The 25726-nt window shown below is 42.8% G+C and overlaps 2 protein-coding genes across 20 annotated transcripts in view; one reads left to right on the top strand and one right to left on the bottom strand.

Moving 5' to 3' along the window:
• stradb (STE20 related adaptor beta) overlaps nucleotides 1-1536 on the bottom strand; it is an 8418-nt gene extending 6882 nt beyond the window's left edge. For 2 of the 4 annotated variants that reach the window (XM_083567513.1, XM_083567512.1), the window contains exon 1: nucleotides 1386-1536. The gene's annotated coding sequence lies outside the window, so the exon portion shown is untranslated. Of the gene's footprint in view, nucleotides 1-814; nucleotides 963-1030; nucleotides 1095-1375 lie in introns of all 4 variants that reach the window. The other 2 variants (XM_083567514.1, XM_083567515.1) reach the window with 2 other exon arrangements.
• A 773-nt stretch (nucleotides 1537-2309) lies between these two features.
• Nucleotides 2310-24371, top strand: trak2 (trafficking protein, kinesin binding 2). Of its 16 annotated transcripts, none has more exons than XM_083566507.1 (17): nucleotides 2310-2444; nucleotides 6017-6231; nucleotides 7876-8019; nucleotides 11510-11578; nucleotides 12852-12928; nucleotides 13017-13133; nucleotides 13222-13440; nucleotides 14514-14592; nucleotides 14669-14799; nucleotides 15016-15090; nucleotides 15667-15804; nucleotides 15963-16042; nucleotides 16138-16317; nucleotides 16403-16698; nucleotides 20737-21156; nucleotides 21270-21369; nucleotides 21511-24371. In XM_083566507.1, the coding sequence occupies exons 2-17, from the start codon at nucleotides 6177-6179 to the stop codon at nucleotides 22136-22138; spliced, it is 2808 nt and encodes a 935-aa protein (XP_083422633.1). In that variant the 5' UTR covers nucleotides 2310-2444; nucleotides 6017-6176; the 3' UTR covers nucleotides 22139-24371. The 16 variants fall into 16 exon arrangements, with proteins under 16 accessions (XP_083422633.1, XP_083422632.1, XP_083422621.1 ...); XM_083566506.1 differs by having other exon boundaries at nucleotides 16400-16698; nucleotides 21273-21369; XM_083566495.1 differs by having other exon boundaries at nucleotides 16400-16698.
• Nucleotides 24372-25726: the final 1355 nt, after the last annotated feature.

Here is a 25726-nt window from a genome sequence, read left to right as displayed (position 1 = left end):
CACACACCTGTAACACCAGCTCAACACAGTTCTCAGTAAAAAAGTTCAGCTTAACTTAAGTTCCTTAAATTCCCGTAACTTCTTACGTGTCTTTCGTTCACTTTTTTAAAACAATTATTTTATTAAATAGTAAAAAATTTTATATGAAATATATATTTTTTTTTAGTTTTAAATTAAACAAACAAAATGTTTTTTGGAATTAATAATAACAATAATTATGAGTAAAACACTTTTTTTTTTAGAAATAAAAAATACAAAAGCAGAACTAAAATTGTCTGGTTTAAAAACAAATCTAAAATGTCATCTAGATGTTATGACTGAAATTTTTTTTTTTTTATGTAATAATAATGTAATTAAAAAATATAATATAAAATTAAATACAAAAAGATATATAAAAGATATATAAAAAATATACACATACACATTATATATATATATATGTGTACATAAAATCATTTTGTTTTAAAGAAAAATAAACTAATAAATTAAAAATATGTCTGGAATGATAATAAAATCAAAAATAATAATACAAATAATGTAATAATTGCATAATTTAATAAATTAAACCTTGTGTGAGGCATCTGCAAATAAAAAGTTTGGAATTATAATTTTTTTTTTTACTTAAAAAAAAAAAAATTATTATAATTTTAAACTTCAGATCTCACACAATATATAAATATATATATATATAAACTATAGCTAAAAGTACAAAATAATTATGCCTGAAGTGAGAAACAAACAAACAAACAGAAAACTAGTGAGTTTTCGGTGAACAACGAAACAGCATTAAGTATAAATGATCTTTAGCCATTACATTAGTGATTGAATCTTTACATCGCGTAGCACAGGGTCGTCTGTCAAAGTGTTTAGAAACCCTGAGATCTCCTCCAGCATGGGGCCCAAAACGTTCTTCTATCACTTGATAGAGTCATTTGACTTCAGTCAACACTGAGGAGTGAAACCTAAGCAGGAAAAAGTGTTTGCTAAAAGGTCAGTGTATGAAATCAGATCCAAACAAAACCAAACGGACCATAAATATACTAATGTTGATCTTCAGTACAAGGAGAGTTTCAGTCTCACTGAGCCGTGATGTTCTGAAGCCCCGTGTGGGGCAGAAGGGCAGCTGAGATCAGAGAACATCTAATCTGATCTGACCCCATCTGCTCTGAGAATACTGATGACCACGACACCTTCAGTGGATTTTGGACTACTTAATCAGCTTTTAGAGATACACAGGGACAAGACACACACTTCACATGACGTCACTTCGGAGATAATTACATTACTGCAATCACATCAACCCACTGATACACATCTCATTCATCTGGGTCACCTTTAACATGTCCAGCTCACACACACACACACACACAAACACACACACTCACCACGCGTGGTCTGGCTTCACGGATGATCTTGGATTATTATGTTAGAATCAAGACTCCACTGTTACAACAGGAGGGCAGCCTCTGAGTGTGCGCGCGCACACGCACACGCACACACACACACACACACACACACACACACACACACACACACACTCCCCCCTCTTCGCAGCTGATCCCACATATTGACGTCACAACCTATCACACAATAAAAGTCCCAAGCCTAGAAATAGTTATAACGATATTAATAAACAACCAAATAAATAAATTAATTAATTGCTTAAGTAAATAAATGATCAATTACATTACCGAACAATTAGATTAATTTCAAAAACATTTTTAAAACAAACAAATACATGTAAATTAATAATAAAATAAAATAAATAAATATTTTAGGCATTTTAAAGAAAAAAGTCGCTATATCCTAATACCTATTCCAAGTAATTTTTTATTCTTATATTACATTAAATGGAAAATTCTTACTTTTTTTACTCGTAATTATCTGATGTCGATGGGTCAGAAGATGAAGTATTTTTTTTTTATTTCTAAAACTAATAAAATGTGTTATATAATGATAAATATATAAAGCACAAATAGTAATAACGTAACGCATTTTATAAGGAAATAGGGTATTTTTTTTATAAACATTTAAAGCAAAAATCCTCGATCTCCGTTACTTTAAGACACAGATGTTACTCTAATAATGTGTTTAAAATAATAATAAAAAAAATAAAAAATAATAATAATAATACAAATAAAAATTATAATAAGTTAACTAATATTGAAATATGTAGTTTAATTGTTTTGGGTGTATTTCTCAGTCCGGAACTCTTATTCTAAAAAATGTTAGAACCGTTAGTAGCGATACGGCGGCCATGTTTAAATTCTTTTCCTTTTTTTTTGTATTCCGGAAGCGCGCGCGGCGCTTCTCCTTGGCGGACTTCCGGCTCGCTCGCGCGTCGTCGTGTTGTTGGTGGTTGGTTTGAGGAGTCGCAGTGTGACAGCAGCGGAGAGTCTCAGCACGAAACGGCGTGTTTTCTTCATTTAAAGGAGGCGTACAAGGTCCGTGTGGGTTTATTGTCTTCATGTTTCTCATTTGATGAAGAATGAATGGAGTTTGTATTTGTAAACGTGTAGAAAAGCGAAACTGAAGCGGTGGGATTGAGGTGAAGCCCCGGATGAGGTGCGCTCGCGCGAATCAGGGCTGCAGCTCAAATACACTGCGTTTATTCTGATCTATTTAAATTTCTCTTTAATCAAATATCCACTCAGTTTAGATTAATGCACGCGTTTATGGTGGACAGATGCATCATTTACATCATTAATTAATTTATTTATGTAGGAATGCATTGATCAACATTTGTTTTACTGCCAGAGCTTTTATATTTATTTGCTGTGCATTTATTCCTTTAATAATAATTAATCCCCTTATATATTACATGCTGTACATATATTTGTATATTTATTTGCAATTGTCAATATGCACAATTGCTCCTATTTGCACTTGTGGTAGAAGCTAAACTGCTGTGTATTTGTACTATACAATGACAATGAAGATCGATCATGAACATTGTCTCAAAGCAGCTTTACACAGATAATGTGCTGATAAAGAACGAATATGTTCTTTATAAGTGTAAGTTTGTCCCTGATGAGTGAGCTGGTGGAGACTGTGGTGAAGAAAACATGAGGGCATAAGAAAGAATCCTTGAAAGGAACCAGACTCTTGAGGGAACCTCATCCTCATCTGGGTGGCACCGAATGTCCATTTATTACAGATGTTGAGGTGCAGTGATGGTGATCAAAGCAGACTGTAGTCCTGGTGAATGAATTATTGATTTAAACTGTATATTTATCTGTTTTTATAGATCGAGATCCTGAATGTTTTTCAGTTATTTACTAAAACGATTCTGATCCCATGTTCGGTCAAAAGCAGTTGAGTTGAGGATGGAGGAACCAGGAAGGAGGAAAAGAGGAAGATCAAGGAGGAGGTTTATGGATGTGGTGAGGGAAGACATGCAGGTGGTTGATTTGAAAGAGGTTGTAGAGGACAGGGGGGTATGGAGACGAATGATCCGCTGTGGTGACCCCTAATGGAAGAAGCTGAAAGAAGAAGATGCAGGTTGTTTTTGTTGATCTACGTGAGCTCCATGATGTGGTGTTAAACGCTTCCTAAGTGTAACCATGGAAACGACTCGTGGGGGGATTTGAAAATCAATCGCTGTAGATCAGAAGAGCAGTGTGTTTAGTCCTTGATGTACGTTGAATAGATAAAGTCCGATCTTGAGAAAAAAAAAAAACGGAGCAACCCATAACATTCTAGTGGAAAACAATTCTAATCTTTAGGAAGAAAACTTAATTTTTTTCCATCCACAAAATACCCTGGTTCACATTTGACCTTTCCATGAGTCCCTTTATCTCGATTAAAGCTTCAGTTCCAGCTGAAGAGAAGCAGGTCTTTATGCATCCACCACCATGCTTCACCATAGATGTGATGATCTTTGAGTGATAAATTCGGGGGAAAATCTGGCACAAAAAATGTTTGTGGACACCTAAATAGAAGATTGGTACGGTAAACCTTTTGAACATCCCATGCACATTCCATCTGCTGTTAATGATCTCCACTCTTCTGGGAAGATGTTCCATTAGATTTTGTGGAGATTTGTGCTTATTAGCTACAAGACTGTTAGTAAAGTCAGGCAGTGATGGAGGTGAGGTGAGGAGGCCTGTGGTGTCGTTCCAATTCATCCCAGAGTTGTTCAATAGGGTTTGAGGTCAGAGCTTTATAGCAGGAGATCTTCCACTCCAACACATGTAAAGCAGATCTTCGTGGAGTTTGCTTTGTGCACAGGGGCAGTGTCATGCTGGAGCAGGTTTGGATCTTGTAGTTCAAGTGAAAGGGAAAATTTCAGGCTACAACATTCCATAATTGTGGTCTCCAGCTTTGTGGTAACAGTTTGAGGAAGAACCACATATGGGTGGAAAAGTCAGGTGTCCCAATAATGTCTTTCTAAAGCCAAAATCCAAAGAGGCCTGAAAGCATGTTTGTGAGAAATGCTTTCCATACCCAGACAACATGAAAGCCATCTCTCATATTCGTCACATGCCGTGGACTCACCAGAACTTGACAGATCTTCCAGCAGCTCGTTTAATGGTGCTTTAAGTCTCTTGATGTCCTAACTGTTTGGTTTGTCCATTGTAGAGACACGCCTTGTTCTTATTGATGCTCCGTTTTCTCCGCTTGGTTACGGATGACCTTCATGGTGTTCTATGGCGCGTGATCCGGATGTCTCCATGTCTACAACGAGAGCCAGTGATATGCCTGTGTAATGCATAGTGCCTCTTTCCTGTGTGTGTGTGTGTGTGTGTGTGTGTGTGTGTGTGTGTGTGTGTTAGGGATCATGAGAATTAAGGGACAAGCAGGAACTAAAGTTTGTTTATGCAGAACTGAATTTACAGTAAACCTCATCAACCACAGTTATATCCAAATGTAGGTCTCTCCCAAAATGGTGTGTGTGTGTGTGTGTGTGTGTGTGTGTGTGTGTGTGTGTGTGTGTTATTAAAAGACTGCGAGTGGCATCATGCTGTTCTACTGACAACTTCCCTTTTGAGCAAAATATTGAACAATAATGGCAATAATTAGCGGTTGTTTCTTGTGTGTGTGCACGTGTGTGTGTGAGAGAGAGAGAGAGCGAGTGAGCGAGTGTGAGAGAGCAACTCTCAGTCTCTGTTAATTTTTGCTAGCTGCCTCTCCATCTCTCTGTCTCTGTCTCTCTCTCTCTCTCTCTCTCTCTCTCTCTCTCTCTGTCTCATACTGTCTGTCTTTCTCTCTTTTTCTGTATCGCATACACACTGTGTATCTCTCTCTCTCTCTCTCTCTCTCTCTCTCTCTCTCTCTCTCTCTCTCTCTCAGAGATATATATATATAGAATCTCTATCTCTCTCCATGTGTTCTCTCCTCTTGCTCTCTGTACATCGCCACTTATGACCTCACTTCCTGTTTGTGGCTTCTGTAAACTCGTGGCAGTGACTTAAGTCTTCAAAAACAGGAAAAACCCTGATTGGTGAAGCACACACACACACACACACACACACACACACACACACACACACACACACACACACACACACTAACTCTCTCTCTCACACTCACACACACACACACACACACACACACACACACACACACACACACACACACACACACACACACACACAGAATGAGCTGGATGAATGATTGAGCTGTGGATGAATAAATGTCACTGAGTGTGGGATGAAGGGAGAGAGGCACCAAGAATAAACAACCACAGTGGGATGAGAGCGAGCGATGAAGGGAGAGAAAGTGAAACAATGAACAAATCCAGAGAAACGACAAACATTTCTTCTGCTGTGTTCCAGTATTTAAATACACTCTTTAGTAATCAAGCTGCATTAAATTGAACAAATGAGGGCATCTGCTGCTTTTAGAAAAGAATAATTGACATTTACCACCCGGGCATTGATTCATTTCCCCGAGAGCAGCACATCATGAAGCGGTTCTTTTATCCCTTTAACCTTTTGAAAGTAACGTATGTTGGAAGTCGGATTTGTATGATCCCTTTATGTCTAATCCTGCAGCAGTGTGTTTTCTCTTTTAGGTGGAGGACCGCGCGCGCGCGTGTGTGTGTTTGTGCACATGCACGTGAGGTGGAGGCGGGACAGGATGTGAGGTCATGATCGGCCTTTTCCCTCTTGCCTTGCTGCACTTTGGGTAGGATTGAGGAGCTCCGCCCTCTCTCCACCCAGCAGCCAATCAGGATGCTCGAGGTCAAGCATATGAGTGCGGAGAAGAAGGAGGCGGCCGTGGGAACAGGTGCGTGTGTGTGTGTTTAAAAGCATGGGTGTAAAGCATGCACCAGCATCTATATTTATCTGTTGCCCCAGTAAATTACATATTGACTCGGTTGACCTGCTCTGAACTCAGAGAGACAAGGCTGTGTCTCAAATCGCCCACATCACATCCCTCTGGACTTAATGGACACTTGATGAGTATATGGGAGACGAGTCTCACACCGAGAGACAGCCTTTATTTAAATTTTTTTTTAAATCTTCTTTAAGTGGGAAATACAGGCTCCCATCGATATTAGTGATCCTAATTAAAGCCGACGCTCATTACAGAAAACGAAGCATCACCTTCTGACCAATCAGAATCGAGAGTTTAAGATTTAATTGAAACAATATTATAACACCGCCAGTCAGTATATCTGAGAATTTTGCTTATTTACTTTCTTTGCTTTTGTTGTGTTTGTCATGTTTAATAATCGTATATTTATATAAGTGTGTATAGGTATTTTACATTAATAATAACGTCCACTCTTTTGGGAGGATGTTCCACTATATTTTGGAGTGTGGAGGTTTGTGCTCATGATAAAGTCAGGTGCTGATGAAGGTGAGATGAGGAGGCCTGGGGTGCATTCAGTGTTCACATTCATTGTTCAGTAGGGTTGAAAGTGAAAGCTTTATAGCGAGAGATTTTCCATTTAAAGCATATCTTCATGGAGCAGGTTTTGATCTCCTGGTTCATGTGAAGGGAATATTTTGTGCTACAGCATCCAAAGACTTCCTGTACAAATGTCTGTTTGGCAGTTTGGGGAAGAACCACATATGGCTGGAAGGTCATGTGTCCCAATACTTTTGTCCACATAGTGCATTTTTACTTTCTAAGATTTTATTTATTTTAATTTTTTTTGCCTTGAAGCATTGCATATTAATATTAACTATTGAAAAACTATGTTAAACTATGTTTGTATTCAAGCAAATCTAGAAAAGACAGCACTTTTTTAAAGTGTGGAAACATCTAGTCTTTTATGTTTTTTGAGACACATGGATGTTCCTTTTGTTTCTAGGCAACAAACATGGTTAAAAAGCAAAAACACACCAGAATTATAAAGTGAATGAGTGGAAGAAAGTTGGACATTTTTGTCTCCAGCAGGAGAACTTGTGTAAGGCAGAGACCAGGAGAGAAGATGTTAGCAGACTGTTTTAGCCCCACAGGTATACATGGAGATAAAAGCTTAATGGTTTGGGGTTGTTTTGGATCAGGGAAGGTTGGAGAATTATTTCGGGTGAAAGGAACCAACATGGCAACCAGTCAATGCACCCAAATCCAAAAACTGGATCACAAAGAAAATCTCTGACTAGTGACGAACATCTCGAACGTTTTTCAGCTGAATGTTTGGAAAAATGAACTGTCGGGATGCTGAGAGTGTGTAAAGCTGTTTTTCATGCTGAAGGAGGAGGAACATCTGGACATTTATCAATTTGTTTGGTCAAAGGAAATCTTCATACTGATACCAAGTTTGTTGCGTAGTAAAAAAAAAAAGGAACATGCACATGTCTCTCAAAAGCCACTTTTGACTGAGACACATTCACAACAGGGTGTGCTGGTGTTATACTGTGTTTCCTAAAAGGTGTGTGTGTGTGTGTGTGTGTGTGTGTGTGTGTGTGTGTGTGTTAGATGAGGGCCGTAGCGTGTGTGTGACCAATGCAGACCCTGTGTACGTGTACGAGACTCAGGACTGGATGGTTTCTCCTGCCTGCTCTCCGGATGAACACAGCTCCATCTCTTCACTGCTGGCTGAGGAGACATTTCGCTACATGAGTGAGTCGTCTGTGTGTGCGCGTGTGTGTGTGTGTGTGTGTGTGTGTGTGCGCGTGTGTCTGTGTCTGTTTTAGAACTGCACGCGCGCGTGTGTGAACCTGTTCTGTGTTTCAGACAGTGCGCAGAGGTTCGGCTATTTATATACACTTTATTCAGTGTCAAGTGTACACTGAAAGTCCCTGTGTGTGTGTGTGTGTGTGTGTGTGTGTGTGTGTGTGTGTGTGTGTGTGTGTGTGTGTGTGTGCGCGCGCGTGTGTGTCTGTGTCTGTTTTAGAACTGCACGCGCGCGTGTGTGAACCTGTTCTGTGTTTCAGACAGTGCGCAGAGGTTCGGCTATTTATATACACTTTATTCAGTGTCAAGTGTACACTGAAAGTCCCTGTGTGTGTGTGTGTGTGTGTGTGTGTGTGTGTGTGTGTGCGTGTGTGTGTGCGTGTGTGTGTGCGTGTGTGTGTGCGTGTGTGTGTGCGTGTGCGTGTGCGTGTGCGTGTGCGTGCGCGCGTGTGCGTGTGTGCGCGCGTGTGCGCGCGCGCGCGGCAGAATTTATTGCTGGTCCCTTAAGTGTAATCTGACAGCAGATCCAGGGCTGAAGTCATGGGATAGAAGGATGGAGAGAAAGGGGGAGGAGAGAGAGAGAGAGAGAGAGAGAGAGAGAGAGAGAGAGAGAGAGAGAGAGAGAGAGAGAGAGAGAGAGAGAGAATTAAAGAGAGGAGCAGCAGCCATGGCGGTTTTAAATCTTCAGAATGAGGAGCTGTATGACCGCTTCGTTCTTGAAGGTCAGAGTTTAAAGGGCATTAAGTTGTTTGTGTGTATGTTGTGTGCGTGCATATGCATGACCTATAAATACAAGGTTACATAGCGTGTGTGTGTGTGTGTGTGTGTGTGTGTTTTGATCTGTATCAGTGAAAAGGAGTATGTATTAAAACTAGTGTATTGGTCAGTGTTGATGTGAGTCTCATATTTCAGTGCCCATTGCTGATGTCATATTTCAGTGTACTCTACATGCTACCTCTAATGTCCTGACATATTTAATCTTATAATCGTCTGTAGTTTCAGTTACAGCCCAAACTGTAATATATACTACATGGCCAAAAGTATGTGCACCCCTAACAATCACTCTTGAATGTGCGGATCAGTGTGCACTCAGCTACAAGAGCATGATTTAGATCAGGTACTGATGTTAAGGAGGTCTGAGGTTCAAAAGGTGTTCCAGTTCATCCCAGGACACTTGAGTTGTACCACTAGAACTCTGGCACACACCATGTCTTTATGGACTTCACATTGTTATGCTGGAACAGGTTTGAGGCCTCTTGGTTCCAGAGAAGGGAAATGGTAAAGCTATATGATTGTGTGGCAACAGTTTGGGGAAGAAGATCTTTTGTGGTGGGCAGGTGTCTCTGTACTTTTGGTTTGTGGTAATGCACAGAAAGAATAGACACTGAGGACTAAGTAAAAAAGCAGAAGTTGTCACTGAAAGTGTGTTTAATTGATTTCCTCAGTCGATTGTCTCATTGAGAGGACATTTAACGGTAAATAAAAAGGTCTGTGTTTGTTTTGATGCCTGTGCTGTGTATTAAGTCATACTGGAAATGGGGGAAGAGTCTTTGGCTTTGGTCTTTCTTTATGTACAATGTGTATTGGTTTCGACCCCAAGGCAGACATTGGGTTGTGTCCTCAATTGACCTTTCGATGCAGGGACACGGAGTTGGGTGAAAAATTCCAGGTTGGAAACTTACCAGAAATAGAATAGAAATTAGACATTTTGGGAAAATGTATATAAATTGTATCATACATAAATATAAATGTTTTGTTTAGTCATAAGCTGACATGCATGCAAACTAATCCAGATATAAAAAATGACATTTTGCCTGATGTAAAATGTATGTAATGTTTCTGTAATTTACGTGAATACTCACGAAGGTGGACTTTATTTTGTGTTTTGACCAATATATATATATTTTTTTCAAACCACAATTAATTAATTAAATAATTCCCAATTTAATCCTTTTAAAGTCTCCAGCCTTGAAAATCTCTGGCATTTTGCAACCCTATCCACAAGCCTTTCTGCATAAAAGTGTCTGCCAAAAGCAGTAAATGATGATGATGATGATGATGAGGGTGGCTAAAAACTTGAATAATAAACAGCTCCAAACTTTGACCCTCAGTGTCAGATTGTGTGCTGCACTCAAACACGCTGTATAAAGGTGTTTTTACTTATTCTACGTGTGTCTCGGTTATATAACGTAATAAACACACTTCCGTGCGTGATTTATTTACTACCTCTTTCCCATCCTGTATAATGTCATTGAACCTGTTTAGTGTTTATTGTCCGGGTATGAAACCGGTTCTGAAGGACAGATATTTACAAGGAGACGTATCTGTACCGTGGAGTTTCTTGACATGCAATAACCGCTTGTGACCTGAATGTGTGTGTGTGTGTGTGTATATATATATAATTTTTGCCTCATCATTGTGAATCTGTGAAAAATTCCCTTTGCAGCTTAGTGTATCTTAAAGTGCCTCTAAAAGAAAAATCCTTGAACCTTGCATTGCATATTAATCGTTGCACCATGATCAGGGTGAATGATAAATTTAGACACAAGGGTGTTGTTAGAGTCAGGTGGGTGAGGTGAGGAGGTCTGGGGTGCAGTCAGTGTTCACATTCATTGTATGAATCATATCTGCATGGAGTTCGCTTTGTGCACAGAGGAACTGTCATGCTGGAACAGCTTTGGTTCTCCAAGTTCAAGTGAATGGAAAGTTTCACGCTACAGCATCCAAAGGCGTCAAATGTCTCCATTGTGCGCCTTCAGCGTGAAATTGTGTGCATTCAAATTTGTGGTAACAGTGCAGCACATATGAAAGGGTGGAAAAGGTGTCCCAATACTTTTGTGTTTTTTTGTTGCCATTTGTGTCTTATTTGCTTTAATTCTGGTCACACTACAGGAAGGAGACGATAGACAACGAAGTGCATGATGAACATGTAGATCAATTCATTCCAGGAGTGTTTGTGTCTGTGAAGGATATGGTTTTGTGTACAGAGGTGTGTATTCTGGGATTTGTGTTTTTGTGTATGCAATTTTTTGGTGTGTGTATGTAAAACAGATTGCACTTAAATGTGTATCTAAGAAGGTGTGTGTTGTGTGTCTTAAAATGTTTGTCTTAATGTGTGTGTGTGTGTGTGTGTGTGTGTGTGTGTGTGTGTGTGTGTGTGTTTGTGTTTAATGCAAGCATTTTTCACATTATGAATTTCTCTTTGCCCAGGTGTGCTTGCTCTCTGGGTGAGGGGCGGAGCCTGTGGTCAGGTGCTGAGGCTCTTTGCAGCTCTCCACTCAACCCTCCATCATTATCTCTTTTTTTTTTTTTTTAACCATCCTTTTTCTCTCTCTCTCTCTCTCTTTTTTTCTCTCTCTGTTATATGGGTTCAGCTGATTATACCCCTCAGTGTCCAGCATTTAACATCTCTCTCTCTCTCTCTCTCTCTCTATAGCTTTTCTCACCCTGGAGCCCTCCTCCTCCTCCTCCACCTCTCTCCCCCGCTCTCACACTTTCTCCAAAGGTATCTCGCTCTATAACTCCTCTAATAAACTCCCTTTGTGTTCTTACTTACTCTTCATCTGCACTCGTTTTCCTCTATCCCTCCCGCCCTCCCTCTGTATTATAGTATTGCATGTGACGTAGCTGCGCCCATGCTCAGTATCATGTGATTTGCTGTAGTTTTTGCAGTAGCTGGTGTTACTGCTCAATGCTAATTGTAGCATGTAGCATGACCCTGTAGAGAACATTTAGTCTAGATTATGTTTCCTGCATGCAGGGAATTATAGGTAGTACTGTCTGTTTGTGTGTGTGCAGGACTGTGAACAAATAGTCCATGTGTATATACACACTGTGTGTAGGCATGTGCCAAAATTCAATATTGATATTACTAAAAGTGTTCAGCTCATTCAGGAGGCCCTCTCAGTGTCCAGCTCATTCAGGAGGCCGTCTCAGTGTCCAGCTCATTTAGGAGGCCCTCTCAGTGTCCAGCTCATTTAGGAGGCCCTCTCAGTGTCCAGCTCATTCAGGAGGCCCTCTCAGTGTCCAGCTCATTCAGGAGGCCCTCTCAGTGTCCAGCTCATTCAGGAGGCCCTCTCAGTGTCCAGCTCATTCAGGAGGCCCTCTCAGTGTCCAGCTCATTTAGGAGGCCCTCTCAGTGTCCAGCTCATTTAGGAGGCCCTCTCAGTGTCCAGCTCATTCAGGAGGCCCTCTCAGTGTCCAGCTCATTCAGGAGGCCCTCTCAGTGTCCAGCTCATTCAGGAGGCCCTCTCAGTGTCCAGCTCATTCAGGAGGCCCTCTCAGTGTCCAGCTCATTTAGGAGGCCCTCTCAATGTCCAGCTCATTCAGGAGGCCCTCTCAGTGTCCAGCTCATTCAGGAGGCCCTCTCAGTGTATATCTCATCCACTGGGCCCTCTCAGTGCAAAGCTCATTTGAGATGCCTCTCAGTGTAGGTAACTTATCCAGCAGGCCTTCTTAGTTTTTAGATCTTTCATGAACCCTTCTCATTAAGTAGCTCATCCAGGAAGCTCTCTTACAGCTTACAGATTTTACTGTAACCAGCACTCGAACTGGAGTCTCCTTCCATAAATTATTAATAGACATTAATCATTTATTGGCACATGCCTACATGTGGTCTGTGTGCGTGTGCGTGTGCGTGTGCGTGTGCGTGTGCGTGTGTGAGTGTGTGGGTTTGACCCTCTCTCTCTCGCTCTCTCTCTCTCTCTCTCTCTCTCTCTCTCTCTCTCTCTCTCTCTCTCTCTCTCTCTCTCTCTCTCTCTCTATCTTTCTTTCTGCAGTTCTCACCTCTGATCGTGTGGAGCAGATGACCAAGACCTACAATGACATTGAAGTGGTCACACACCTGTTGGCTGAGGTGAGTAACAGATTGGATTGTTTGGAGCTGTAACAGGTCCTGATACCGATTCGCTGTCTGATTCCTGCACTCTGTGTTGATTGAACAGCGGGATCGGGATCTGGAGCTGGCTGCTCGGATTGGCCAGTCTCTGCTGCAGAGGAACCATGTCCTTCAGGAGCGCAACGAATCACTGGAGGAGCAGCTCGCGCAGGCGCTGGATCAAGTAAAGACGCGTGCACACACACACACACACACGCAAAGGGCTGTAAATATTTGTGTTGTGTGACTTATGGTCTTGTGGTCGTCTTCAGGTCCACCAGCTGCAGCATGAGCTGATAAAGAAGGATGAGCTTTTGCGAGTGGTGTCGAGTGTGAGTGAGGAGAGTGAAACGGACTCCAGCTCATCTCCATCGCTCCCCTACACTCCCTCTGCACACACACTCACACACACACTGACACTCAGCCAGCTGGAGGCACTGCAGAGCAAACTGCAGGAGCTCGAGGAGGAAAACCAGAAACTCCGGGTAGAGGTGAGGGACATCATGGTTAAACTCTCTCTCCCTCTCCCTCTCTCTCTCCCTCTCTCTCTCTCTCTCTCTCTCTCTCTCTCTCACACTCACACTCACACTCACACACTCACACACTCACACACACACACACACACACACACACACACACACACACACACACAGAGGATGGAAACTATTGGGTCTTGTAAAATAACACAAAGTTTTGCCACCCCACATTTAATGATTGGTTGATCCTCTGTAGACCCTCTAACTAAACCCTTTTACATTTTAACTCAATGAGGAGGCCCTCTCAGTGTATGATCTACACTGTAGCTCATCCAGGAGACTTTTTCAGTGTGTAACTCATCCAGGAGACCCACCCAGTGTGTAACTCATCCAGGAGACCCACTCAGTGTGTAACTCATCCAGGAGACCCACTCAGTGTGTAACTCATCCAGGAGACCCACTCAGTGTGTAACTCATCCAGGAGACCCACTCAGCGTGTAACTCATCCAGGAGACCCACTCAGCGTGTAACTCATCCAGGAGACCCACTCAGCGTGTAACTCATCCAGGAGACCCACTCAGCGTGTAACTCATCCAGGAGACCCACTCAGCGTGTAACTCATCCAGGAGACCCACTCAGCGTGTAACTCATCCAGGAGACCCACTCAGCGTGTAACTCATCCAGGAGACCCACTCAGCGTGTAACTCATCCAGGAGACCCACTCAGCGTGTAACTCATCCAGGAGACCCACTCAGCGTGTAACTCATCCAGGAGACCCTCTCAGTATTCACTCTTCATGTGTAGTTCATCCATGAGTTCCTTATTATTCTTTAGATGATACAGTAGACCCATTTGGAGATTAACTCATCCAGGAGGCCTTTTTGTGGTGTTTTTTCAATGCACGTCATCCAGTAGGTCCTCTTGGTATGTAAATCATCAAAGAGGTTAAAAAGAAATCCAGCTTCTGGACCACTAGCTACAATTCATGAATGATCTACATACACGTTTTTTTCATTTCTGACAAGCGTAATGGTCTACATGACCATATCTGTCCCCTTTGATCTCACCACACAGTTTCTGTTCTACAGGCTTGTCAGCTGAAGAAAGAGACCATCACATACGAGGAGAAAGAGCAGCAGCTGGTCAGCGATTGTGTTAAAGAGCTCCGTAAGTTCATTACACGCTGTCTAATGTCATGTCTATGTTTTGGAATGTTTTGGAAGAAGAATGTTGTGTTTCTTAGGTGAGTCGAACACTCAGATGGTGAGTCTGACTGAGGAACTTTCTCAGAAGAATGAAGATCTGATGAAGCAGCAGGAGGAAATCTCTCAGCTCCTGTCTCAGATCGTAGGGCTCCAACAGCGCCTCAAACAGGTGAACCACTGTGGGGTTGGGAGGAGAGAGAGGGGGCGGGGGGAGGTGCAGGGTAGAAAAATGAGAAAACGAGGAAAGAGAGAATAAAAGACAGAGGAAGGAGGTATAGAAGGTGAAGAGGGAGAATCAGACAGGTGGAGAGAGGGGTTCAGTGGGAAAAGTGGAAAGACAGATGGAGATGTTTGAAGGTGATTTGTGTGTTAATGTTTTTTTTAGTTAGCGCTGGAGAAAGAAGAGCTGAGGATTCATCTACAAGCCTCAAAGGATTCCCAGAGACAGCTTACTGCTGAGGTATATACTCACACACACACACACACACACACACACACACACACACACACACCCACACACTTTTTAATAGAATAAAATTAATTGATATAAAATATTAAAGATTAAAGAAAGTATTTAGTCTTGGAAAAAATATGGAAGCCTGTTTCCACCACATGAAAAAATTGCCTAATTTCAACTTTATTTCTTATTTACTTTCTTCTCGCAATTCTTCGCCCTTTTTTTTTTTTTTTTTTTTTTTTTTTTTTTTAACCAATTAGGCAGCATCACCCCTCTGTAGTTCCAGGAAGCTTTACACATCTGTGAAACAATGGATAAACTCTGGGGGAATCAGAAGAAATCAAGTCAGATTTGCAAAAACAGGCTTTCATAAACAAGCAATGTTACAATAGTGTGTCGAGGTTTTTTTCAACATTAAATTCAATCATGTATTTATATTTCTGTGGGGACCCTGGGACCTTGTGGACAAGAAAAACCTTTTCCTGGATTGTTGGTTGCTGAAAATGTTTGATGCTGGTGGACAAAGGTGTATGACTGGGACTGGATGGTGAAAAACTCTGTGTGTGTGTGTGTTTTTAGCTAAATGAGCTGGCTGACAGAAATGCGGAGTGTGTAGGGATGCTGCACGAGTCCCAGGAGGAGGCGAAGGAGCTTCGCAGTAAGATCACGCCGTCCTCAGGCCTGCGCAGACATCTCACCCACAGCCTCTACCCCATGGTAAGACACACACCCGTCTTTCTCTCTCTGTCTCCCTAAGCAGCCTTTCCTACAGGTAGTAATACATAATATTCCTCTGTCCCACTGTATCTCCCTTCACCTGTTTATTCAATATATATGACTTTTACATGTCTTGTCTGTCTGCCTCGTTTTCTCAGGAGTGTCTAGCCGCTGAGATTGAAGGCACCATGAGGAAGGAGTTGAGTGTAGAGGAGGAGATCGCGTTTCAGGACCAGAGGTAATACAAATTGTATGATTTCCAGACCCACAGAGATGCTGTATGGTGTTTATGGTGTAATTATTCCCAAAAAGGGCATCACTTGATTGTTGCAGGTCGAGCCATAAGCGTGTGTTTCAGACAGTGAGGTCAGCGAATGAGTCGATAATTCGAGCAGGAGCAGCAACACCTCCTATTCCCGGGTCAGGGCACTGCGGTGTGGTTATGACGTCGCAGCCGTTTCACTCCAGCACACACCAAACACCTGACGGAGACGCACAGCACGCCACGGACAGGTGAGTATGTGCTCCACAACGTACGTTTCTCTGTGTCAGGGTTCTGGTAGTGACCCTTGTGTGTGTTTTGTGTCTATTTCAGCAGCGTGTCCGTGGGTTGTCCCGGGTCTCCCGGAGGAAGCGACCTCGTCTCTGCGCTGCGTCGCCTCACTCTGAGGAGGCAGAATTTCCTGTGTGAGCGCCAATACTTTCAGGCCGAGAAGAACCGGAAGCTGCAGGAGCTCTCCGAAGGGGTGGAGTCAGAGGGTGGCAGCAGCGGCTGCAGCTCTCAAACAGGAAGCGTCCGCTCATCCTTCACCAACCTGTCGGAGTTCTCAGTGTCCTCCAGCTGTTTCAAGACCTTTTTACCTGAAAAGCTGCAGATTGTAAAGCCCATTGAGGGTGAGTCCTAAATAGTGCCTTGTGCACTAGAGATGGAGCGATGGATTTGACCTGTACCGCTAGCTAGGCTAAATCGTGCATGCTAATAATCTGTTAATCAACTTATAGTTTTGAAAGTAGATGCTGGTTAAAAAAAACACTGTAAAATAGTGCTGAACTTTATTACAAAAATAATTTACTGAATCATGAAAATGTGCTAAAAATTATATAAATACAAATATATTAATTATATTATAAATGTTAAGGTAATAAAGGCATGCATTAAATTTGAATCGAAAATTAACAAATAAATAAAAACAGTTATATCCAAAATAAATTTGAAAAGACACTTTAAAGTAAGAGTGTGTGATATCGGTGACTCGCCTCTAGTGGCCGCTCTTATGCTCTATAATGCAACCCGGAAAAACCATCGGTATGGATTGTTGCCGATGTTAATTTGCCAAACCAATGAAGTGGTTGATTTTTAACGTTGTGACTCTGCAGTACATATGCAAACACACATAAACTGTATTATAAAAATATTTCTAAATGGATACTAAGACAAAAAGCAAACACTCCATGTACAATAGTCTTCTTCTTCTTCTTTCGGCTGCTCCCATTAGGGGTCGCCACAGCGGATCATCCGTCTCCATACCACCCTGTCCTCTATATCTGCCTCTTTTACACCAACTACCTGCATGTCTTCCCTCACCACATCCATGAACCTCCTCCTTGGCCTTCCTCTTTTCCTCCTACCTGGTGGCTCCATCTTCAGCATTTTTCTACCAATATAATTCATGTCCCTCCTCTGCACATGTCCAAACCATCTCAATCTCGCCTCCCTCACCTTGTCACCAAAACATCCTACATGTGCTGTCCCTCTAATAAACTCATTTCTAATCTTGTCCGTCCTCGTCACTCCCAACGAAAACCTCAACATCTTCAGCTCTGCTACCTCCAGCTCCACCTCCTGTTTTTTACTCAATGCCACTGTCTCTAATCCATACAACATCGCAGGTCTCACCACAGTCCTATAAACTTTCCCTTTCATTCTTGCAGATACTCTTCTATCACAAATCACTCCTGTCACTCTTCTCCACCCACTCCACCCTGCCTGCACTCTTTTCTTTACTTCCCTAACACACTCTCCATTACTTTGCACTGTTGACCCCAGGTACCTGAACTCCTCCACCTTCTCCACCTCTTCTCCCTGCAACCGCATCACTCCACTGCCCTCCCTCTCATTCATACACATGTACTCTGTCTTACTCCTACTGACTTTCATTCCCCTTCTCTCCAGCGCATATCTCCACCTCTCCAGGCTCTTCTCAACCTGCTCTCTACTCTCACCACAAATCACAATATCATCTGCAAACATCATAGTCCAGGGAGACTCCTGTCTGACCTCGTCCGTCAACCTGTCCATCACCACTGCAAACAGGAAAGGGCTCAGGGCCGATCCTTGATGCAGTCCAACCTTCACCCTGAACCAGTCTGTCGTACCTACTGCACACTTTACTGCCGTCACACTGTCCTCATACATGTCCTGCACCACCCTCACATACTTCTCTGACACACCTGACTTCCTCATACAATACCACAACTCCTCTCTCGGCACCCTGTCGTACGCTTTCTCTAAATCCACAAATACACAATGCAGCTCCTTCTGTCCTTCTCTATACTTCTCCATCAACATCCTCAAAGCAAATAAGGCATCTGTGGTGCTCTTCCTCGGCATGAAACCATACTGTTGCTCACAGATGGTCACCTCTTCTCTTAGCCTGGCTTCCACTACTCTTTCCCATAACTTCATGGTGTGACTGATCAACTTAATTCCCCTGTAGTTACTGCAGGTCTGCACATCTCCCTTATGCTTAAAGATCGGTACCAGCACACTCCTTCTCCATTCCTCAGGCATCCTCTCCCCTTCCAGAATCCTGTTAAACAATCTGGTTAAAAACTCCACTGCCATCTCTCCTAAACATCTCCACGCTTCTACCGGTATGTCATCTGGTCCAACCGACTTTCCATTCTTCATCCTCTTAATCGCTGCTCTCACTTCCTCCTTACTAATCCTATCTACATCCTGCTTCACCAACTCCACATCCTCCAACCTTCTCTCTCTCTGATTTTCCTCATTCATCAGCTGCTCAAAATACTCCCTCCATCTTCTCAACACACTCTCCTCACTAGTCAACACATTTCCCTCTCCATCCTTTATTGCTCTAACTTGCAGTACATCCTTCCCAGCTCGGTCCCTCTGCCTGACCAATCGGTATAAATCCTTTTCTCCTTCCTTAGTGTCCAACCTCTTATACAGCTCCTCATATGCCTTTTCCTTGGCTTTCGCCACATCCCTTTTAACCTGCTGCCGCATCTCCTTGTACTCCTGCCTACTCTTCTCATCACTCTGTCGATCCCACTTCTGTTTTGCCAATCTCTTTCCCCTAATGCTCTCCTGCACTTCCTCATTCCACCACCACGTCTCCTTGTCTTGCTTTCTATTTCCAGATGTCACACCAAGTACTTTTCTAGCTGCCTCCCTCATCACTCCTGCAGTAGTTGCCCAATCATCCGGCACCTCTTCACCACCACCAAGCCCCTGTCTGACCTCTTCCCTGAACCTCACACTACACTCTTCCTCCTTCAGTTTCCACCATCTTATTCTTCTTTCAAACCTTACTTTCCTCCTCTTCTTCTTCGCCTCCAAAACCATCCTACAGACCACCATCCGATGCTGTCTAGCTACACTGTCCCCTGCCAACACCTTACAGTCTCCAATCTCCTTCAGGTTGCATCTCCTACACAGAAGATAATCCACCTGTGTGCACCTTCCTCCACTCTTATACGTCACCCTATGATCCTCCTTCTTCTTAAAATACGTGTTCACCACTGCCATTTCCATCCTTTTAGCAAAATCTACCACCATCTGCCCTTCCACATTCCTCTCCTTAAAACCATACCTACCCATCACCTCCTCATCACCTCTGTTCCCTTCACCTACATGCCCATTAAAGTCTGCCCCAATCACCAATCGTTCTTTCCTAGGTACACCATCTACCACTTCATCTAATTCACTCCAGAATCTTTCTTTCTCCTCCATCTCACAGCCAACTTGTGGAGCATAGGCACTGATGACATTTATCATCATCCCTTCAACTTCCACCTTCACGATCATCACCCTATCAGAAACTCTCTTCACCTCAACTACACTCTTACTGTATGCTTCTTTCAGAATCACCCCTACACCATTTCTCTTCCCATCCACACCATGGTAAAACAGTTTAAACCCACCTCCAATGTTCCTGGCCTTACTCCCTTTCCACTTGGTCTCCTGAACACACAACACATCTACCTTTCTCCTCTCCATCATATCAGCTATCTCTCTCCCTTTACCCGTCATAGTACCAACATTTAAAGTACCAACCCGAACCTCTACTCTCCTACACTGCTCCTTTTCCTGCCGTCTCTGTAGACGCCTTCCTCCTCTCCTTCTCCTCCTTCGGCCAACAGTAGCCCAATTTCCACCGGTACCCTGTCGGCTAACGATACCTGTGGCGGTCGTTGTTAACCCGGGCCTCGACCGATCCGGTATGAAATTCTCATTTGTGATCCGCATATTTGATTTGGCACATGTTTTACGCTGGATGCCCTTCCTAACGCAACCCTCCCCATTTACCCGGGCTTGGGACCGGCACTAAGAGTACACTGGCTTGTGCCCCCCTAATGGCTGGGTTACTCCATGTACAATAGTACTGAACTTTATTACTTTTATTTATTATATATAAAAAAATAAATAAAAATCTTGGAAATGTGCTAAATAAAATAAATATGAATATATTCATTAATAAATTTAATTATAATTTTAATCGCAATATAGGGTATAGGGTGAACAAACACCATTAGAATTGCCTCATCATTAAATGACCATGGGCATATACTTGGAATATTCTGTTCTCTGTGGACGTCCCTGAAACCAGACGTCCTACTTAAAACAGTATATTCAGTCTACCATGTCCCAATTCACGTCCTTTTCCTCTTTTCCATTTCCTTCTGAAGGCTCTCTGACCTTGCACCACTGGCAGCAGCTGGCAAAGCCTCACTTGGCCACCATCCTCGATCTACACCCCGGGGTGGTCACTAAGGGCTTTAGGCCCCTCCCCCAGGATGCTGTGTATCATCTGAGCGACCTGGAGGAGGATGAGGAGAATGACAGAGCGCCATGGATGGACAACACAAAGACTGAAGATGAAGGGATTACGTTCAATGTGCGCTCGTCCTCCACCCCGGATGGAAAAAAAGAGAGGAGTGTTTTCACGCCACTCAAAGCCCCGCCTCTTTCTCCATCTGTACGAGCGTCTCCTGTCTCCTCGGCAGCAGCGGTGACCTTTGACACCTTACTAAACCTGGCTTCAGGTTCCACGTCACTTCCTGTGTATCAACCAGGCCTGGGTGTTACTACAACAGCACCCTCTATAGGTCAGAGATTATTATCGTGTTTGTTACAGTGTTGCTGAATTCTAGAACCTGATTGGTCTAAAGATGTTTATTAAATTTCTATGCTGTGTGTGTGTGATTATTATTTTCTAAAGCAGTGAATCCTGGTAAGTGCCAGAGCTCCACGTTCTCCACCTACACCTTCACCACCTGTCGCATCCTGCATCCTAGTGATGTCACACAGGTCACACCCAGGTACTGCCCTCTGATTGGCTGTTGCCTCTCTTGTCCTCATTCTCCTCTCTTACTCTCAAACTTAGTTTCTGTCTTTGGTATTGTTTCATTCTTGTATTTTTCTATCTTTTATAACAGTTTTTACCTTTCCTTTTTCCTCAGTTGTGCGACAACCCCGAGTTCTCTCCGCTCCGTCCCCTCCACTCCGGTCACCCCGTGCAGGTTGAGTCTGGGTGACTCGTTTCCTCCTCGCCGTGCCACAGCACCCCCTGCAGGCCTGGCTAAGCTCCTGTTGGAGAAAGGCATATCTGCCCAGAAAGTTCCTGCTTCCTCCAAACCTCCTCAGCCCCTGCACCTGCCCCCCAATACCCCTCCTAACTCCCTCTGCCCCTCCCCTGTACCCTTCGAGTCCACCTCCACACTTTCCGACAACTTCCTGACATCGCGGCCGGCTGAGTTCTTCCTGCAGGACGTGTACGGTGTGAAACCCGACCTCGTCGAGCGTCTTCGCAAGCTCGGATTGGACAAACCCGTCATCCGGGCCGACTCGGATACCGCTCACCGCCCGTCCACTCTGTTACCCACAGGAGGAGGGAGCTTGTTGGTGGGTTTGAGGCGGAACCAAAGCTTGCCAGCTATGGTTGGTCAACGCAGCCCTTCTTACCCTGCTCCGCCCCCTCATCCTACCTCCCTCGCTCTGCCCACACCTTCCTGGGGTAACTTGAAACCACGCCCTACTCGTAGACACGCCTCCCTTTCTCATGCTTCTTCCCGTCCATATGAGCATTAAAGAGTGAAAACGGGGATTTTCAATCGGACGAGAATGTATCGTGTGGGTGTGGCCAAAAGGGAATGGCGTAAACACTGACCTTTTTTTTTTCTTTTTTTACCTTTGCTTGCCTTCTTGTTCACTAACTTCTGTCAGAAAGCACAATTGTGTAAATAGATGTTTCGGCATAGTTCTGAGACTAGTCGTTCGTATCAGCGAGAAATATTATGTCCAGATTGGCCAGGATCAACAAGGGTGGAGATTTGAGAGGTGAAGCTTAAGGGGTGAGCGCATGGCCTTAGCGTTGGCTCTTATTTCCTTTTCATAAAGCCTGAATATGCTGTCTTTATCATGATATCTTGCTAGCAAACTCTACAATGCGTTAGCCCGTATTTAGCGAGCATCCAGATTCTAATCCCGCATATAATAATAATAATATTCACCTTAACCATAGCTAGCTTGCTAGGAAACATGATTAGCTATATGTAGTAAATGTTGAACAGAAATTGGAAAAGGGATACCAGGCTAATGTTCTGTTATCTTTTTTAACTAGCTGCCTAGATTAGCAAATCAGACTGGATTGTGTAAATGAGACCAGTACTTTATGCTAAACACTGCCCTTGTTGACTCAGGAAGCCTTCAGCCGAACAATATTTTCCCCCTACTACATTGAAGCATCTCAGCCTCTGAGTTCTAGTCACGGGGTCTGGTTATCCACGAGGCTCTGCAGGACAAGAAAGGTGAGAGAACTTTGAAGATGGATACTGCACGTAGGGGCAAGGGGGAAAGGAAAGTGTGTTAGGGAGTAAATTAGCGCTTTGCTATGGGTATGGTAAATTTTTGAAAGTCTGAGGTAAGTCGCATATAAGAATGGGTCAAGAAGGTGACATGAAGGTGATGGAAAAGTCGAATAAGAGGAAGAGAATAGATGAGAAAGCAGAGCCTCTGGAAACCAGACCTAGTCAACATTTTGGATCCGAAGGTTGAGAGTTCAAATCCCAGCTACACTAAGCTGGGCCCCTAAACAAGGCCCCTGACACTGTAGCGGCTCAGTTGTACGAATTAGATAAATGTAAGTCGCTCTGGATAAGGGAGTCTATGGATTCCATGATCGCTGTACTGTCAGGGATTTAACGGTACATTAGGTAAGATAGTCGGCTCCTTGGAGCACTGAACGTTCGGTAGGTCTCACATTCGATTGATGTTCACGAGGCTCCGCCCCCTGAGATACTACAGTGAGCTGTAGAGTGTATATATAAAACAACTGACAGGTGAGCAGATTTTTAAACTCGTTTTTTTCCTGCGATTCCTTTATCACGTACTACATATCAAACGTGTATCGAGGGACGAGAGTCTCAAAGCCGATTGAAGAATATTGTCTTCAGGGAGGAAAAGGAGGGACGTAGCCACGCCCGTGATACTTATTTCATTTATATCGCGCTTATAATGAAGGGAACGCGTGTGCAAGTCCGCCTCGAAATTTACACAGTATTTAAATACAGATTTTAGGTTACTGTTTGTTTAAAGTCCTCGTGTCTGGGTTTCATCCAGGTTCTCTGGTTTCCTTTAACCCTTCCAAGAACATGCTAGTGTGTAGTATCTAATTTAAATGTGTGTGTGTGTGAATGTCTGCCTGCCTCGAATACGTGCCGGATAAAACCCTGACCCACACTTATTACCACGGTTCAATAGTAATATTTCAGAATGCTGTGTTCTGATTGGCCGAGACCACTAACCACATGACACACAAATCAGTATTAGCATTAACGTTACTGAACGTTTTTTTTTCTCATGACGCAGAGACTCCGTGACCCTCCACAGTCTCCACTTTGCCACTGAAGTTTCCTTTATATTCAATGCACTTTTTAATTTTTTATTTTTTATTTTAACCAACTAACATACTCATATTTATTCTGAAATGACCACGTCGGATCTACAGAGCACAGTCAGGAGGCATGTAGGAATTTTATTAAGCACTTTTATTTATATTCTGTGATATACGTTGCTTGTGCGAGTTTATTCTGGCGAAAAAGGGGTTCGCTTTTTTAAAACGTTTTCGTCCAGGTCCGAACCAAAACGAACCTGTTCTGACCAGCTTTTTCTTTTTTTGCTGGCTCGGCTTTATTACTGTTATTTGTTATAATAATATTTTTGTTTTTTTGTCAGCTAAACATGTATGTTTGGTGGATGTTGTGGGCAAAGTCTTGCTTTTTTTGTGCCATTTTTTTTTTTTTACCAGCCATTTGATAATGCACTGAAACAGGGCGGGGCTTGTAAGGTCACAACGTCTTCAGGTGTTTGGGGTCTTTTTTCAAAATAATTTAATAGACTTGAAATAAATTGTGGCGTGAATTTATAGCCATGTTTTTCTGTGTAAATCCTGCTGGAAAAAAATAGTAGAAACCATCACAGGTTCTAAATTCCACTACCATTACAAACCATCAGGTGTTTAACCACTCAAACCAAATTAGTACCATCAAACCAAAGTGTGGAGATTAGTCAGAATCTGGATGCTTAATGGTGTCTCTATGGTCCCTATTGGTGTACCATGCGTTCTCCAGGTCTTTAAGACGTGCCACCACCAATAGAAGGCATTTAATTACCACTAACATCAGTTTCCATTAAAACCAATATAATTCTCATTACAAATTCTATAGGGTTTTTTTTTCCAGCAGATTTTTTTTAATAGATGTAAATAGTGCATATTATTTACTCCAAAATGTTCCACCCATGTTGCAGTATATTGCTTATGTCTATTACAATGGTGTCCTAATGCCATATTTCTGAACATTGCGTGAAAAATTATAGCTTTGTAGCTTCAATTTAAATCTAACTACCGTCTATCTACTGTCCCCGTCTTCACTCACATCATCTCAGACACACACAGGGTGAGTGATGGAGACGACGTCTTTGCACTGATAATAAGCACATTGATATGACTGTTGCCCCGACTAAACCCCGATCAGTGCCGATTTATTGCCTGATTTTGTTTGTTTTTGTTTTTTTATAATAAAGCAATGAAAAAATGCAGTTGTAGTTTTTTTCTTCATTTAATATTTATACCATGACAGAGTTTTGAGAAACAATGTCATTTGATTTATGCACAGTTTTTATACACTGCTTGTCTATTATAAATTTTTGAGACACGTCCATGTTCCAGTTTCTATGCAACAAATTAAAGGCAAAAACATTTTGCTGTTTGGACAGTGAATGACTGGATGAAAGTGTAAACAGATGAGTCCAAATTGGACATTTTTGTCTCTAACAGAAGAACAGAGAACAGGAGAAGAAGATATTAGCAGGTTGTCTCGTCCCCACAATCAAACATATAGGTGGAAGCTTAATGGTTTTAGAGCAGGGGAAGTTGGAGACTTATTCTGGGTAAAAGGGCCGTTGTCCTGTTGGAAGATGAACCGTTGCCCCAGTCTGAGGTTCAGAGCGCTGTGCTTCACCTACCACTCTAACCACTCATCCACCCTTATCCTCCACCTACCACCATAACCAAAGAGCCACCCTTACCTACCACTATAACCACCCATCCTTCCTAATCCTTCACCTACCACCATAACCACCCATCCACCTTCACTTACCACCATAACCACCCATCCA

Source organism: Silurus aristotelis (assembly GCF_946808225.1).
Source record: "Silurus aristotelis genome assembly, chromosome: 2".
In the NCBI taxonomy this organism is placed as follows: domain Eukaryota; kingdom Metazoa; phylum Chordata; class Actinopteri; order Siluriformes; family Siluridae; genus Silurus; species Silurus aristotelis.
This window is presented reverse-complemented; position numbering and strand designations above follow the sequence as displayed.